This window comes from Engraulis encrasicolus, chromosome 8, assembly GCF_034702125.1.
Source record: "Engraulis encrasicolus isolate BLACKSEA-1 chromosome 8, IST_EnEncr_1.0, whole genome shotgun sequence".
NCBI lineage: Eukaryota > Metazoa > Chordata > Actinopteri > Clupeiformes > Engraulidae > Engraulis > Engraulis encrasicolus.
Genome location: NC_085864.1, coordinates 16,745,059 through 16,763,531, shown reverse-complemented (window position 1 = coordinate 16,763,531; position 18,473 = coordinate 16,745,059). Strand labels below are relative to the sequence as shown.

The 18,473-nt window shown below is 43.9% G+C and overlaps 1 protein-coding gene across 2 annotated transcripts in view; it reads right to left on the bottom strand.

Moving 5' to 3' along the window:
- taok1a (TAO kinase 1a) overlaps nucleotides 1-17,878 on the bottom strand; it is a 48,548-nt gene extending 30,670 nt beyond the window's left edge. Inside the window, exons 1-3 of one of the 2 annotated variants that reach the window (XM_063205067.1) lie at nucleotides 17,378-17,878; nucleotides 3,437-3,779; nucleotides 2,796-2,867 (exon numbers count right to left, since the gene is read on the bottom strand). In XM_063205067.1, coding sequence (XP_063061137.1) covers nucleotides 2,796-2,867; nucleotides 3,437-3,568 — 204 coding nt within the window. In that variant the 5' untranslated portion in view covers nucleotides 3,569-3,779; nucleotides 17,378-17,878. The remainder of the gene's footprint in view (nucleotides 1-2,795; nucleotides 2,868-3,436; nucleotides 3,780-17,377) is intronic. The other variant, XM_063205066.1, reaches the window with a different exon arrangement.
- Nucleotides 17,879-18,473: the final 595 nt, after the last annotated feature.

Genomic DNA, 18,473 nt, shown 5'->3' with positions numbered 1-18,473 from the left:
GTTTTGAAGGACGACTCCTCCTAGTTTTATGTAGCCCAACATGACACATTAAGGCGTCAAAGCAACACAAGGTAAAGCAGGCCCATTCACTCTTTATTGCGCACAGTAGCCGTGGTACCCAAAGAAACACTGGCTCAGGGTTTGAAGGGTGGTTTATGTATGCTGTCATGTTATACAGGGTTCCCACTCCCAAGTCAGATTTAAAATTCCATGACTTGGGTCGTCTAATGCCCATCTCTGTCTCCCTCTCTCCGTCTCTCTGTCTCTTCTTCTCTCGGTCTGCCTTTTTCTCCATTTCTTTTTTGCTCTCGATATCTGTTCATCTGACTCTACATCTCACCGTGTCTTGAATCTTTTCCCTTCTCCTCTGACATGTTTTGGGGCACGTCTGGGTTAACGTATCCAAACACTACATAGCAAAGTAAGGCAAGTCCAATCAAGAGATGCCCCCTAGTTTTTTGTTGCGTGCAATAGAAGTGATGCTCTATACTCGATTCAGAGGACGGCTGTCGTCTTTGCTGCACACAGTAGAAGTTGTGCCGGCAGAAACACAGACGACTCTGTTTACGTATCCCGACGTGACATAGCAAAGCAAGGCAACAGAGGTAACAAAGTAAGCCAAAGCGAGGCAAGGTAAAGCGAGGCAGGCCCACCCACTCTTTTGTCGAGCACGGCCAGCGCGTGACTAAAGCTGCTTGACCCCAGATGACTAACGCCGGAGAAAGAGTTCTCAACTTGAGCGACTCCGCTATTTTTGGCTCTGCTGCAGATGCAAAGCGGCGGTGACCGCGGAGGAGAGACACAGACACAATAATAGCTAGATGGCCGTTTTAGTCATCGCACCTGTGGACATTTATTTACGTGTTGACTTACTTACAAAAAAAAAACAAAAAAACTTTCATTTCCATTTCTGACTACCTTTCTGCCTTTTGTATAGTCAAAGCTATGACTAAATGCAAACTTCTTAAAAAGGCATTATTTACAGCAACACTTAAAGGTTTTTCAGCATTAAAATAAATGCTTCCCCAAGTGCTTCAGTAGGTCATCAAGTTGTTACAATGTCAAAGGCACTCCATAATTCACTTAGCGGCCCTCCACCATAACTGAATTGAGAGTTTTGAGGAATGGGTCATTTCTGTCTGTAGGCTTCCTAGAGGCAGGAGTACAACTGACGACGGAAACTACTTAGTTTGTGGCTTTAAGATACATATGGCGACATATGGGTGAGAGCTAGGGATGGCACAAACCGCACCGAAAACCGAAACCGTACAATTCACACACATACCGAACCGAACCGTGCAATCCATCGCAAACCGCAATTCATGTACTGCCCAGAAAAATATGTAAAACAGAGATTCTAGGAGTATCTTATCCAGTCTCTCTGATTAAAACATTAGCGTATAAGACCAAGTCAGAGGATGACACAATTAAAATCACACCATTTTCACATTATAAGCCTATACAAACCATATGTAGGATATTTAATGATAAGTCCAATTCTATTAGCCAGTGCACCATTTATCATGAACTAAAAAAAAAGAACCGTAGAGAACCGAAAACCGTGACCTTGACACCGTGATATGAACCGAACCGTGAATTTTGTGAACAGTACCACCCCTAGTGAGAGCAGCTTCCCAATCAACTATGCATGGTAAAAAAACACCATAAAGCAGCCTGTAATTACAGAACTCCAAATTAGAGCCACACAGACTTCCATGTTAAAAATGGCGAGTTAGCGTATACAACATGACAGGCTGCTGACATGGCCTAACGGTTAGGGAGTCAAGAGGCAGCCGTGTCCTAGTGGTTAGGAACACCTCCATCCATGGCTGAAGTGTCCTTGAGCAAGGCACCTAACCCCACATTGCTCCAGGGACGGTAATCAATTCCCTTAAAAATAATAACTAAGTCGCTTTGGACAAATGCGTCAGCTAAGTGTAATGTAAGGTAAAGGAAGTCGGCCTTGGACTTGGCAGGCTGCAGGTTTGAATCCAATACCATCTATGGCCTGCCCTTGAGCAAGGCAGACACAACCAAATTCCACCAGGAAAGCAATACCTGTTCATAATACCTGCCATCTGTCCAAAAATAACCAAGTCACTTTGGATAAAATCATCAGGTAAGTATAGCGTAACAACGCAGCAAAATACATGGCAGGCTGATGACCACACTACACACCACACCACACCGTATAACCCATATTATCCTAAGCCCTTTTTGGGAAAGGGTGCCCTCGGCCTACTAAACCATAAATATGGCAGCCTCTGAAGCGCATACAAACATCAAATAAGTTGCATTTAAAAGCTATAACATATATCATTTTGCATTAGAATGTGTTCATTCAGCTCTAACTTGCCCATATTTTTAATAAAACAGCTCAAATCTCAAGAACCTGAATGCAGCGTATGTCTCCAGGACACAATGCGTTCAAGGGGTATGCCACTATTTTGGGGCTTACTACAGTTAAAATCGTTGGCTGAGGTTTATAAAGGTGGTAAAATGTCTTATTTTTCAAGTTAAGCGTTGTCTTGCTTTAGGAGGGAATATGTCGCTAAGCTAGTGAAAGTCAGTGGATCTGTGTAGTACATTGTAGTAATGTATAGACGATGACAGGCTGATGGTGGCAGTAGAGCAGCTCACCTCATTGAGTTAGATGCTAAACCGGTAGCACCGACAACACCATTACACGGCAGTCTGGTGACGGCAGTAGCTAAAGCTCATGTCATTGTGCTGTTTCAATGGTGGATTAATGTACACAACATTAGTAGGCTGATGATAGCAGTACAGCAGCTCACCTCATTGCACTGTTTCCCGCTGTAGGACATCTTCTTGATGGCCACCACCTCTGAGGTCCGCACATCCCGCGCCTGACAAGACACGCAACCACACGTCAATGTTAATGCCGGTTTATTTATCAAACAGTTTATAAACCACTATAGTTAATTAAAAAATGCATCAAAAACGATACTGTACTTAAAAAATTACACAATATCAAAATAAGGGTCTATGCATGTCTAGCAATAATCACAACTCCCGTTTTAAGACAAACCCTGTGGAACCTTAGTTGTCGTGGCTGAAAGTTTGTTGTTGTGTTCTGCAATATGCTATGCAATGCCAACCACCAATGGGTAAGACTTCCACTTTTAAAAGCGATTCTGCAATCTATTGGGCCCTAACACTCGAAAGTCCTACTGTAGTTTACTTCTTGGGCCAAGTAGAATTAATGAATTAAATAATTAATAAGCAATTGGTGGTTGACATGCTGCAATGCATATCTAAGATAGTCCACAAAAAACAAACAAACTCCATACAATAGTTCCAGATGCTGATGTGTGCTACTGCTGAAAACACCACCGACCCGTATATTAACCAAACGGGTGTGACTGCTGGTTGGCTGGCTAGTTAATTAGTTAGCCGTCTGGCTTTCTGAACTCACAAAGTAGACGGCGCCGAAGCTGCCATGTCCGATCTCGCGCAGGTCCGAGAACTGCTTCTCGGGGTCCTCCTTGAAGAAGAGCTCGGCGATGTCGGGGTCCTTTAGGCTCCCCGCGCGGGCATTCTTGTGCATGGCTGGGACCGGGAGCGGGGCCCGGGCGGGGGGCGCTGGCCAGGGGGGGTGGCCAGGGAGGAGAGGGGGGAGGAGGGGGCCGCCACGCGACGCAGCCCTGCCCTGCAGCCAGGCGGAGCAGCCGGAGACTATCTGGGTCTGCGACTGCCACGCAACGACAGCCCCCGCCGAAGGCTCATCTGCAAGTCAGCAGCTGCATGCAGATCCACACCTGAGCGAGAGAGGGATAGAGAGAGGGACAGAGAGAGAGAGGGACAGAGAGAGAGAGGGACAGAGAGAGAGAGGGACAGAGTGAGAGAGGGACAGAGTGAGAAAGGGAGGGACAGGGTAGAGAGAGAGAGAGAAAGACAACAGAACAGAGCAGATGGTTAGACAAATGCGAGAACTAAGGGATCTTCACAGAGCTCAGTGTTTCTGCCTTTGTCTTGTGTCTCCGAGTCTGTGTGTACGTATGTGTGTGTTAGCAAGATGACAACCATGTGCCCCTTTACCGTTCTTGGCTTTTTGAGCTGTGCAATGCTGGTCTGAACAAAACAAGTGAGCAAAAAAAGATATAGAAATAAGGAACCATGGGTGCACGTGCAGTGCAGACAGACCCTGACTACACAGGAGGTAGTGGTCTGAACCTGACAAGGACGGGAGGGGGGGAGACAGAGAGAGAGCGAGAGAGAGCAAGAGCGAGCGAGAGAGAGCGAGCGAGAGAGAGCGAGAGAGAGAGACTGTGTGAGTTTCACACATACACACACAGAAACATGGTCAGAAATATACAGTAACACACACACACACACACACACACACACACACACACACACACGTTCAGAAATATACAGTAACACTCGCACACACACACAAACACACACACACAGAGGAAGACTGAAGGAAAGCCAGAAACAGGAAGTGGAGAGGAGACACCCTCGAGCGGCAGCCACAACACCCTCAGCACACTCCCAGCAGGAATCTGCTACACACACACACACACACACACACACACACACACTACACTACACACACACACAGAGTTTTGCTGTTGCCATCAGTGCCATTCTGCGCCGCCATGGCTGCCAACAGGACCTCATGCTGTCAGAGCAGTTTGGTGGACTCACTGGTGCTAATGGGAACTGGGAGTTGGGGGCCCAGAGCTCGCTCATGTTCCCAATGCCTGGACGCAACGGACTGGCTGACTGAATGTGTGACTTTACCAGTTTATGGAACTACGGACGTGCGCACGTGTTGGGGGGGGGGGTGTAATGGCTTCATGATGGCTCCATCCCTGCTTTCTGTGTGGGAATATGTATGTGTGTTTTCATGTGCATGTGAGAGAATGCGTGCTTTCATGTACGTTGTACATGTAAGTGTGAGTGTACTGTGTAGTGTACTGTATGTGACTAAGTGTGAGTGAGAGAGAGCAAGTGAGAGGGCAAGAGTGCCTGTGAGAGAGTATGTATGAGGGAGTGTGTGTCAGAGAGAGAGAGAGAGAGAGAGAGAGAGAGAGAGAGAGAGAGAGAGAGAGAGAGAGAGAGAGAGAGAGAGAGAGAGAGAGAGAGAGAGAGAGAGAGAGAGAGAGAGACTGTGTGTGTGTGTGTGTGTGTGTGTGTGTGTGATAATTATAGTCGGGAGGGAGGGAGTGAGGGGTGTATAGCGCAGAGCAGCGCTCCTCGTCAGGGCAAGCGTGGCGTGGCGTAGCGCGCCCAGGAGAGAAGGCCACTTATAGCTGCCAGTCCCCTCTGAGCCGCCCGCACAGACCTGGCGGCGCTGGGGGGGGGAAATACACCAAAAAAAGAAGAAAAAATACAAAAAAGGGAAAAAAAGAGAGAAAATTCAGGTCTCTGGTTGCCATGGTAATGGTCACTTCTGCAGATGGTTGACTTGATGAACAGCGTCCTCCTCACAACAACTGATAGTCCAGTACTTCTCCGATCCCCTTGCATAATATAAAACCCAAAAACATGAACGAAAAAAAATTAAAATCTTAAACGGTACATCAAAACAATTACAATATCCCACGTTGGGATGAATAAAATGCATCTGTTTGCTGTAAAACACACACACACACAAAACGAACTCCCTCATGCTCTTCCCCTGGCGCAGCATCCTAACAAATGTAGGCACCTGGCTCATTCACGTTCTCCATGTAACAGGAAACATATACGCTGCATCAACTTCAAATTCCCAGTTTGGGATTTTTTTAAAAGTACATATTTTTTTGTGAACAAATACATACTATGGGAAATAAACTCTCCCTCTACTCCTGCGCCCTTTGGGTGTTGAGCTCCGCTCTCTGCCTTGAACGTGCCGTGATGCATCCAATGATCCGCCAACGCGGCCAAGTGCCAGAGTACCAAAGAGCCTTACGTAAGCAGCAGCACAGGTGAGAGAGGCACAAGGTGCTTGGCGGAGGTGTAAAGAACAGAGGCTTCCGCCCACACACACACGCACACACACACACGCGCGCGCGCGCGCACACACACACACACACGCACACGCACACACACACAGACAGACAGACAGAGACACACACAAAGACACACACACACAAAGACACACAAAGACACACAAAGACACACAAAGACACACACAGACACATGGAGTTATCCGTCACACATGCCATCACCAAGCTGGACAAGCAGTCCTTTCATCAGTGCGCCACCAAATCTCGCACACAGCTGTGGAGCATGAGTAATGCGAGCCAATGGAGTAATTATTACAGCTTACTCATTTAGCGGACTTCAGAAACGACCAGCAAAAAAAAAGAAAATAATTTATTATGCAAAAACTAAACAAAGCAAGAGCATGATGTATTGTGCAACATAATAATTTGAAGTTATTTTAAAAAGTTTAAGTGTTGGCGGGTTAATAGCTGGGATGATGTCAGAGACGTGCGTGTGCCCGCATGTGTTAACTTGCCATTATTGAGATTAACTACAGTGAAACTCATACGTCTGCAAATGAGCTTAGCTTACTTGCAACTATCAACAGAACAGTCCCACACACGTTGGTCTTGGACAGTTATATAGTTAAAATTATAACAATATGAAATGTAACCAAGAATGAATTATACGGGATGAGCAAAATAAAATGAATTGTTATAATTATGTAAAGGCAATAGCATGACACTTAGGAGGACAGATTTCTGGACAGAAACACCAGCCTGTCAGTATGTTCTGGCTTCAAGGACGCTCTCAAAGGTAGGTCACTATTGCCACGATTAAATCACGATTGATTTGATGGATTTCACCATTTTATCACGATTTACGATTATTTTCGATTAATTGTGCAGCCCTAGCCCAGAGTCACTTTACCAGAACCAAACACAATAGCTTAGCCAAGCTGAGCTCCCAGCCATCTAGGCACAACACTCCCTACTGCCAAGCCCAGCCAATCAGCAGAACATCTACCTGCACTCCACAACAACCACGACTCCAGTCAGTCATCAACCAACAGTCAGTAGACTACCGTACTTTGCCACATAAAGATAATGGGAGTGAGAGTCAGAGTCAGTGCTGTGTTATGTACATAACATAACACAGCAACTAAGCCTCCAGCTGTCTAGGCAGGATGCTGCACTATATTGCAGTCTGGCCTGTTCAAGGCTCGGCCCATCAGTGTCAGCATGCCTGCCTGCATTCCACAACCACATCTCTTCAAAAAAGCCTGTCGTCGTGACCATGTGCTCCTGCTCACATCAACCAGAAACTGGGGGGAGTTCCTTGGAGAGGAAACAAAATGTCTCTAGTTTCAAGCTCCAAGAAGGAGTCCCTTTACGTACAACTGAACAACACTTTAGATAACATGACCCGTTAGAGAATTTTCACATCACACTGACAACCGACCAGGTTGAATAGGACACTGATATTGAGAGCCCAGCACGCAGCATTGCACTGCCTGCTAAAATGCCGCATTGTGACCATGTGCTCCCCACCTCCATCAACCAGAAACTGGGGAAGTTCCTTGGAGAAGGAACATGTCTTTCAAGCATCTTGGAGAAGTAATGGCATGTTAGACAGGCTCTAAGAAGTTGGTCAGACGTTTGAAGTCTTTGGACGTAACCTGGATGAACAAGAATCAGACATATGATATCTCACTGTAAACCATTCAACTCTGAGCAAGCTGCTTCAGATACTGAGACTGAGTGTGTAGCGTAGTGTCTGTGGTGCCCTTTTCCCAACTGATTCAGAATCAGTGAGCATGACCAAAAACCTCTAGTGTCCCAGAAGTTCACACTGCACTGGGACTATATTATGTTTATTAACATAACTTACTCCTGCTTGGTATTGAATGAGAGAAAGTCCCCAATTCCCCATCTCTTGATACATACACACACTATGCTCATTACTAGTACTTACTTGTCCCCCTCCGATCCAAAATTCCCATCTTTCTTCAGACATACATGGGTGGTTGACGTTTAAGGGCGTAACACACACAAAAAAAAAAAGTTTTTCAATTTCCTGAAAAAAAATGATGGAGAAAAATTGGAAAAAAATAGAAAAAAATAAAGCACTTAGTGGTCTGTAGAATTTCACCTTATTTTTGCCATTTTTGGGAAAATGTGTCCTGCATCAACACATAGCATAGGCATGTCACACCGCAGGAAAATGGAGTCACACCACAGGGAATTCACTGCATTATGGCCATTTTAATCCTTTTGTATACATGACTGACATCTGAGCTCACGCTAACTTGATAATGATATTGTGTTTAATCTTAATATGTGTTTTCATTAATAAAACACTTTGTTTCCTCCTATAAGAGCAGTCACACCACAGGACACCATAAAATGAACCTAAGCATTGTGTGACAGAAAGATTGCAATATGAAGACATATTAAGAGGTTAAGAGTCACCTTAAACTTCCACAGCACTCTCCAATAACTGAGGTACTGACTGGTTAGGAGCCAGTCTTTAAGACCCTTGTAGTTGGCCTTGCAGCTGCCCATTCACAAACATCGACATACATGTCACCCCACAGGACGCAATTTGTGTTACAAAATTGAACTTGTAGTTAATATTACTGTCTTGAGTTTTTTCCACATTCACATATCTTAATATAAAGTTAATATTTATGCAATCATGCCAAATGCTTCATACATAATTCAAAATGTTGTTGGTTAATTTATATATATATTATATTCCAGGTTTCATTAATGTTACAATCACACCGCAGGATATTTGGCATATGAACCTTTACATAAATCTTAACAAAAATGTTTCTTCTCATCTAAGACTAATATGAAACATAATGTACCACATATTCTTTCATTGACATTTGTTTTTTAAAGGAAAATAACAGTTTTGTAGGTTTTTAACCAATGTTACGAAAAAACAAGGCGTCACATCTCCCACCCACATACACTCAAATTGCACACACATCACACAACACGAGAGAGAGAGAGGGAGGGAGAGACAGACAGAGACAGAGAGAGAGAGGGAGAGAGAGGGAGAGACAGAGAGAGAGGATGGAGAGAGCGAGTACTACTCAGATGATCAGCTCCACAGACACAATACCAGTCTGAGGTCGGGTGTTTGAGTCACAAGACTAGCTCTTACTCCCCACCCAGAACGAACAGTGCCAGCTTTTAGCTCTCTCTGGCTCTCCCTCTCCCCCTGAAACACTTTGTGGAAACACAAAATAGTGTTTGTTTTTTAAAGCTTTGCTGTAGGGCTGCACAATTAATCGAAAATAATTGAAAATCGTGATATAATCATGATATCGAAATCGTGATTTCAATCGGGATTTAATTGTGGCAATAGTGACCTTCCTTCGAGAACCTTGAAGCAAGAACATACTGACAGGCTGGTGTTTCTGGGCAGAAATCTGTTCACCTAAGTTTCATGCTATTGCCTTTTACATAATTATTACAATTAATTTTATTTTACTCATCCCGTATATAATTCATTCTTGGTTATATTTCATTTTATTATAATTTTGTAAAAAAAATCAATAATCGTGATTAATAATCGTGATTATGATTTTGACCCAAATAATCGTGATTATGATTTTGACCCAAATAATCGTGATTATGATTTTTTTTCCTTAATCGTGCAGCCCTACTTTGCTGTATAATTAATGTTTGTAATGCACGGTGTATGTATAGTACAACAAACACAAAGAAATCTAATGTGTACATCTAGAGATCACAAGATAAATCATACTTGACAAGAAAGACAGGTGTGTAACACGCAGATCGTCTAGACATTTCCTGCTTCCAGACAATTTCCTGCTACGCTCAATGCAGAATCTACTGGGCCATCCACTCCAGCATTCTCAACACAGACTCCAAGATCAAGATAAGGACTGATCAGTCATCACAGACTCCCGACCAGCTACCTAATCGCAGCATAATCAGTAATCCCACTACAAAAAGACAGAAACCAAAAGAGAAGATAACACCACGTCTATGACAACTGATGAGACACCGTCTCGACAAAATGTACACTCGTTAGCGATATAGTCTACCCGACCTTGTTTGAGTGGTGCACATTGTCAACAGATGCATCAGAATTGGGATTCTGCTTCTACAAGACAACAGTAGGTGCCTCATTTGGATTACATGCAGTTGGGTTGCCATTTTAGTGTTTTCAACTGAGTAGACTCGTTGCCGAGGGTTAAGCTCCAGGGGCCTGATGACTTGGGGTTTAGAATATGCTGTTGCTGTATAGTGAACACTTTGGATTTCCCCTGACTGACTCGTCACTCAGAGCACTTGTCTGCCTTGCATTTGGTAATGAGAACACTAGCTTGTGCATTTGGCTGACTACCATCCAACCAGGTGACGAAAGCTTCAATGGTGGTGGGTGATGATTCAGCAGTGAGCAGAGCAGACAGCAGACAGTCAGTCCTTACATATGGGGCCTATGCTACTAAATACATGCGGTGGTGGGAGACAGTCAGTCCATACGCACGGGGCCTATGCTACTAAATAAGGGTGGTGTGTGGGGGGATACAGTCAGACAGTCCTTACGCCTGGGCCCTATGCTACCAAAATGGGGGTTGGGGGTGGGCAAGAGGGGCCGACGGAGGGACGGTGCATTGCATCGCGTGCCGCTGAGCATATACAGACAGCAAGAATGCGGCAGGGTAGGACAACAAAAGGGCAGGAATTCCCTCTGCATACAGTCTGCTCTCCTACTTCCTGCTCAGGCCGCTTCCCAGCCACAGCTACGGGGCGCCCAGAGGGGAAAAAAGGACCAGAAAAATGCCAAGTCACTTTGAGCCCCCCTCTTCCCTGACTCGAGTCCCCAAGCATCAGCCACATGGAGAACAGCATAATAGCACCTACAATGACGACAACAAAAACAAATGCCATGACATTAACAAATACGATGACACAAACAAACATGATGGCAATGAAGAGGATGCCAAGTCACTTCAAGCCCCTGTTCCCTGGCATCCGCCACATGGGACGATGCTACAACAACAATAACGCCATCAACACAAACAAATGCCACGACATTAACAAATACAATGACTCAAACAAACACAATGACAAACACTGCGACGACAGCCAAAATGCAGTCAAGCATTAAGTGCTTAGCATTATGACTCAGGGTCCCCCCAGAGCTCAGCTGCTTAATATTTAATGAGATCTACGTGTCTTGTAGTGCGACACGCAACTGGTCTGGGAGAGCAGAGGCTAATTGGCTGATTGGCTTAGAAGCTGATTCAGCATTCTACAGCTCGTTTGGACTACCTTCAACCTTGGCACGACTAATTAAAGACCTTCTCTCAACAGACATCACCCAGACTATTCAGAGGTGCGTGCATCCTCATGCTTTGAACCAACAAAACAACAACTTTGCCCTTATTTGCATATTTGCATGCCCTCATACTAACTTGGTGTATTTGGTAAACAAGCATCATCTTGTGTGATGCTTTGCGTGAGTTTTTTTGTGCAGGACTACTCTGAACTATGTGCATTCTCCTCGTGCTTTGCATAAACAACAACAACAACAACAACAGCAACTTGTGGTTCCCATACTTGCATGTCATCATACCAGCTTGGAAAACTAGTATCCTCATGTGCAAGTTGTGATTCCAAGAGCTTTGAATGACCGACATACCTGTAATCCAGAGTAGACTACTCTCTGAGCTATGCACATCCTCATAATGTTTTCAACACCAAGAAAAAAATAACAACTACCTGTGGTTTCCATATTTCTATATCATCTTACTAAAAATGATCATGCACGTGCTTCCAAGAGCTTTGAATCAAAGATATAATCTAGAGTAGACTGCATTCTGAGCCATGGGCATCCTCGTCAATCTTGGAAGGGAAAAAAAACACAACAGCAGCAACGTCTGATTTCTGAATCTTAGTGTATGGAAAACAACGAGGCACTGTGATGCATTGTGCGAGTTCTGCCTTCCAAAGGCTTTGAATAGCATACTCTGCTGTCCTCTCGGGCCATGCAATATAATATGTTCGGAGGAGGGGTGGGGTGGGTAGTGGTAGAGGGGGGTATGGGTTATCCCGGCCTACATCACCCTTCACCCAGAAGCCTTATGGCTTTATTGATCCTGCTCTACACACCAGGACAGGTAATACTCCCCTGGCTGCCATACCACGCAAGCAAGCAAGCAGCACAATGCCATTCTCATCCCTGGGGCTCGTACATACACAGATAAAAGCCAGCCACTAGGGGTGTAAATAATATTGAAATGTATCGATATATATTGCGATATATTCTGGTGATTGAATCAAATCGCATCGCATTGTGGGGCATTCTTAAGTATCGAAAATAATCGAATCGCTGGCCCCTGCCCAATAACTTCATAGAAGTGGAAAAGTAATTGGGGAAAAATATCGAATCGAATCGTATCGTGTCGTGGGGCATTTTTAAGTATCGAAAATAATAGAATCTTATCGCATCAAATAATAAGATATCAATATTGAATCGTATCGTTATGGAGGCTGTGATTTACATCCCTACCAGCCACACACACACAGACAGACACACACGCACGCACACACACAGACACAGACACACACACAGTCTCTCTCTTTCACACGCACAGACTACACACACTGTAAGTAATGTTTATCCCTACGATGTTGTGTAGATGATGTTCCAGAGCCTATCGCGCATCATGCAGCATGTCCAAGCAGCGCTGGCTGGCTAAGGTCATTACAGCAGTGTCACCGAGCTGCCCTGGATTACGTATGTGTTGTTGACCCCTTCCACCACCCCATCCACTCCTCCATGCACCCCACCCACCCACAGCCAGCCTAGCCGCCAGCCCACTGGACAGGCCTGAAAAGCAGCTTTGTGGCCCATCCATCCACTGTCTCTCTCTCCGTAATCATGCGAGGGCTGGAGAGCATGGGGATGACGACATCATCAGTTGTCAGTGGACACTATGCACAGAGTACATTTACATTTCCAGCAGCACAGCGCAATGTGGTAATAAATGACCAGATGGGGAATGAGATTACTATTATTATTATTGCAATTATTATTATTACTATTACTATTATTATTATTATTATTATTATTATTATTATTATTATTATTATACATGTGGAGCAGAGAGAGAGAGAGAGAGAGAGAGAGAGAGAGAGAGAGAGGGAGAGTAAAATTTCAAAATTCTTTGTAATATTTCAGTAAAGTAACACAGTATAGAGATAGAGATTAAGTCCACGTAGCAAGATGCTTTGCTTCGGTAGAACAGACTAGCACCAGAGAAATCCCCACAGGTGCTGTGGAGAGTGCCATGAATGTCCCCTGTGGCTCCCAAGGGAGCAGGATTGTTGGACCTGTAGAGGAGAGGTCTCTCAGCCACCATAAGATGCTTATGTTTCACAATTGTCAATGGCATTAATCAACATATGGTGCTATGGTGAAGGTTTGGAGAAGAACACTGGATCAGAAGGTCCAATTTCATCTCAGGCTTTTGAGTCCAAGTCCTTAAATAAAACTGAATATCCAATATCATTACTATGAAACGTGGATTGTGTTTATGGACTGACAACCAAACAAAAACCCACAGACACACCCATGAAAAAACATGCACAATGTGATGCCCAAAATGTAGGGCTGTGCAATTTATCATATTTATATCGCGATATCAATATTCATCATATATCGTGATATCAATATCAAAATTCATATATCATGATATTTTGTCATTTGTCATTTGCAACGCTACGGTGCAGTATGGCAGTCAAGGGATTAAGCAAAACACAGGGGTGGTACATCAGAACTACTCTATGTCGAGAAAAATAGACGCCTCTCGAGTCTCGCGCTCTCCTCAAGTCTACATTCATGCAGACTTACTAGACATTATGCTACTAGAAAGCACTAGCAACTAGAAAGCCATTATGCGTGCTACTCCACTACGATAATAGTGACGGGGGTTGGGAATGTCGTATATATATCGCTTAAAATATCGTGATATCAATATTTGCAGAAAATATTGTGATATTGATTTTTTCCCATATCGAGCAGCCCTACCAAAATTAAAAACATGTACTTTTAATTTAGCTTACTTCAGTGCTGTATCCCTCTCATGCCAGCCATCCTGAATACTCAGCAGTCTATTAATACTACGTATAGTAATTTGGTACTGGAAATTCCAATCCTATGATGGTAATAAAAACAATCATCTACAAACAAAACCTGATATGATTGAGTGGCAAATAACTCTAGTAAAATCCCTTAGCAAGCCCACTAGTAAACCAAAGACACCATAACCTCCACCACACTGTCAAAACAAATGGCTAAAATATTTGCTTACAACTGGATTACTTTCACTACATGGTGTGAAATATTCCAGCCTATAATAACCACTGAAGACACGTTCTGCACAACAGATCCGGGAAATCAAAAGTCGTTATTAAAGGGCACCCTTATCATCTGATGACAGGGAGGCAGCACGCTTCACATTTTGTTGTTTTTTATGGTACTATTGTCTGGGGTTAGTTAGCTCCCGGGGGTGTGTCAGCTGAGCCAAGCAGAGCTAACGACAGGCAGGGCATTTTCACTCCAGGGAGAGAGTGTGTAACACTACACTGACACTACAAGGTGCTCTAAATACGACAACACCTGTTGAACAATCCCTTAAAACAAACACCACTAAATACAACACCGAACAGCGTTTACATACACTCCTGCAGGGCATGACTAAAAAAGCAATAAAAAGAATGAAAAATTGGGGAAGGTCTGACCAATTTAGGCCAGTTTAGAAATTGTTTATTATGGGCTTGTTTATTTGTTTTTTTTTCTTGTAGCTTTCTAAAAAGTGTCTGCTGACTCATTAGTCACCCCTGACACTATATGTTTTTGTTATTTATTGCAATGCAACTGCATTTAGAGCTGCTGCATAACAATACACGTGAAACGGGCTTAGTGGGATGATGTTTGCAGGAGGCTGTTCTTGGCTGTAACTAGTGCATCAGACTGATTGAATAAACTCCCAGATTGAAAAAAAGTCTTAGTCCATAGCAGGACAAATGTCCATTTTGCATTTGTTGTATCAGACTACATTTAAATGGAATAATAAAAATACAGACATAATCTATGGATGGGGGGTGGACAGACGGATGGAGGGAAGGACGGAACCATCTTGTTCCTCAAGACATGAAACCACCAACATCCGACCACGCAGTTGCACCACAATAGCTCCATGGGAGAGGAGCTCAGAAATGAGCAAAATGTCAAGTCTGGCCTGCACCATTTAGCCATGTCCTTTCATGGTGGCAGCCTGGCACTGTGGCACATGACGGCATGCATGGTCAAACAGGGGCTGAACTGATGTGACCAAGATGAGAGACAGAGAGAGGGTGGCAGCAATGAGATGGACAACTGCAGGGAGACAGGGGCAATGCCTCCTCTGTAGAGGCATCATTCACAGAGGTCTTTAAACACGCGCACGCGCACACGCACGCGCACACGCACGCGCACACGCACGCACACACTTCAAGTTTCACATGTTTCTGTGTGATATGCACCCAAAGACAAATGGGTCACAGGCAGCAAGAGCTTTTCAATCTGCAGCACCACTGGGGTGATGGCATATCCGACAGCTCCTTGGAAAGGGTTCGGTTGCACCTTACTTTAAAGCCCATGAGTTGGATTACTTAGGAATTTTAACAAAGTATGTAACCGCAGCATACAGGCGTTTTCCCTACAACATACCGTTAGTGTTGTTAAGTGCAAGTAAATATTATTGTGTTGATTAATGTAGATACACAAAAAGACCAAAAAAGGGGTGTCGGTGGTTTCTTCCAGGAAACAACTTTGCAGTAACTAAGAGCCCAGAGCCTACACTGACAGCACGCCCCTTGTGAGGGGAAAAGCAGGTCTTGTGGCTGGCTCTGGTAGCTCCATAAAACACCATCAAGTGGAACACACCCAGGAACTTGCTGGCCCCACTGCATGGTGCCCATGTGGAGGAACACGTCTGCACTGATGAAACGTTCCTGTTCAAGTGGAACCACATGAAGCCGGCACCAATGACAAACTATGAGATGAGAAGCGTCTAAATTTGTTGTACCGCTGCATGTGACTTCAATGACAATATTGGTTTTACAGTCTTGAGATACATGGCCTCCCTCCAAGGCAAAAACAGGGTTAAGGACCACCATGTTTGCATGGGGTAGCTTCAACTTTTGTTCTTACCCTTCTCTGGTGTATTATAATGGAATCAACAAGCTACATAGGAACGAAATAAAAAAAAAGAGGCTGGCACAAAAATCTGACACGCATTGTCAAATACTGTGGATTGGGCCTGCTTTGGATGCGTAGCTGACATGTCAACGCAATGGTTCTGGAGAACTAGATGACTCGAGGGTAATCAGCTTACCTTACGGAAATTAAATATAAAATAGGACGCAATGGTATTGCAGTTTTATCGACAGCATACAAGGCATATTATTCAATATCCTCCTGACAGCGTTGAAACGCGAACTGACAACACTGCCACCACCACACACACACACACACACACACAATTAGGCGTTGTCCTGAAAGAAGTAAACAGGCGCTAGCTCCCCGAGGGGGACAGAATAAACTTGTTGCCATTAATCACAGCCATCACTTTCAGTGTTTTCATTATGCGACAGGGCTAATATATGCCAGGAGGGATAGCTTCATGCTTCTAGTTATATTATGCTGGAGGATGACCATGCCAGTGAACTAAGTATGTGCGTGTTAAGCTGTCATTTCGAGTCTTCCTGGTAGGATAATTTCAGATGCTTTGATAAAGCATGTGTTCACTTAATTAGTTGCAGAGCCATCTCAGATAACACTAAAAAATACCTCCAAGGGCCTGCCCTACAGTAGCAGCTCAATAATACGTCCATTCCACTTAGCAAACGTCAGCTAAGTTAGCTGGCTAACACTTCAACCCCAGGCAGCTAGCTAACCTAAAATCCTACACGAAATTGACATTATCTGCGAAGAGCAACGAGTCAGATGCTGAAAACCCGTGATTAAAGTAGTTTCCAAAACAATTATTAAGTGAATGCCTGTCAGTTTAGAACCAGGCACAAACGGGCGTGTTAAGATATGTTGTCTTGATGCACCCCGAGACAACTTCAGAACTTCCCGAACTAGCTTGCTATCTGCTGCTAGCTAACAAACAGCTTTAACGTGGCAGTGGATATGGCTACTTATGTCATGGTATGTCATGAAGTTACATAATTCATCGACATACAAGTTAAAATACAATTTGTACAGTAAAATGACACTGAGTATAAGTTGCAATAACATTGCCCGTGTGATTCCATCTGGCGTTACTTAGGTGAAAGTTACTTGGCTTTTCGGAGGTCTGTGGACTAGCTAGTTAGCGACCCAGCTAGCTAAATCTGCTTACTTGAAAGTGCAGCTGCTGAAGAATGTGAGGCGGTAACTCACCCGTCCGACAGGCCAGTTTTGAGAGGGCTGAGTATTTTCTGGAATCAATAAGTACTGTCCATCCACATCAGACGTTGAAGAGGTCTAGTAAAAGTCTGAACAAGCCTTTGATCGGGTTTTGGGTCTTCTTAATCGACAGGGGTTAGTTATAACTTGACGTTCCTGCTTTTGCTAGTTGACAATGTTGGAACTCCACCCCAGGGCTAACGGTGGCCCAGAAGCTTGATTTCCCCCTCACGGACAAGTCCTAAAGATGGCGGCCAAAGAAACTCTCTCCCTCCGTGTCAAATTCGACAAGGAAATATGAGGGAACGTTCTTGAAAACAATCTAAAAACTAGCTGCAACCACGCCCTGTAAGAAGTCGATGGCTTACAGGCCCCAGACCATTAGACGGAGTTTGCAGTATATTTCACTGTTTGTGTTGGGACTGTGATTTTCTCTCTCCTCCTCCTTCCCGTCTGTTCCTGGAACGCTAGTTCCGCCCCTCTTTTTCCTTGGATGCTTTCTACAGTGTGTGAGAGAGGATACATCAACTGGAGTCAATGTATTTTCTGGCCAAACAGATCAATGTTTTGACAATAATAGGATGAAAGACAATCTTTAGATGCATATGTTTCCCAAAAAGCTGCACATTTCAGATCAAATTTTAAGGCAATTTTGGTTTTAATAACCTTTCTCCCCTGATGGTTATTGGGTAGCCTATATTAGGTAAATAATAAACAGGGCTACTTGGATAGACAATATTTAAATCTTCCTTCAACATGTTTTGATTCATAACTGAAAGAATGCAAATTATTTAGAGGGAAGTTTGTAACACTGGGACTAGGCACTGAGGCATCCGGTAGCATCTGTATCCAACAGTTCCAACATTGTCAACATCTGTAAAATAAGGTCTGATTACACCTGTCACTAAGCAATAATATTTTTGTATTATTATATTTAAGGTTAAGGGCTCCGTCTTGGCAAATACCCTATGAGAATCAGGGTTCTGACTGTTGTATAGCCTAAGTAAAAGCTGCATAGATATGTGGCCTAGCACATTTTAATATTTAAT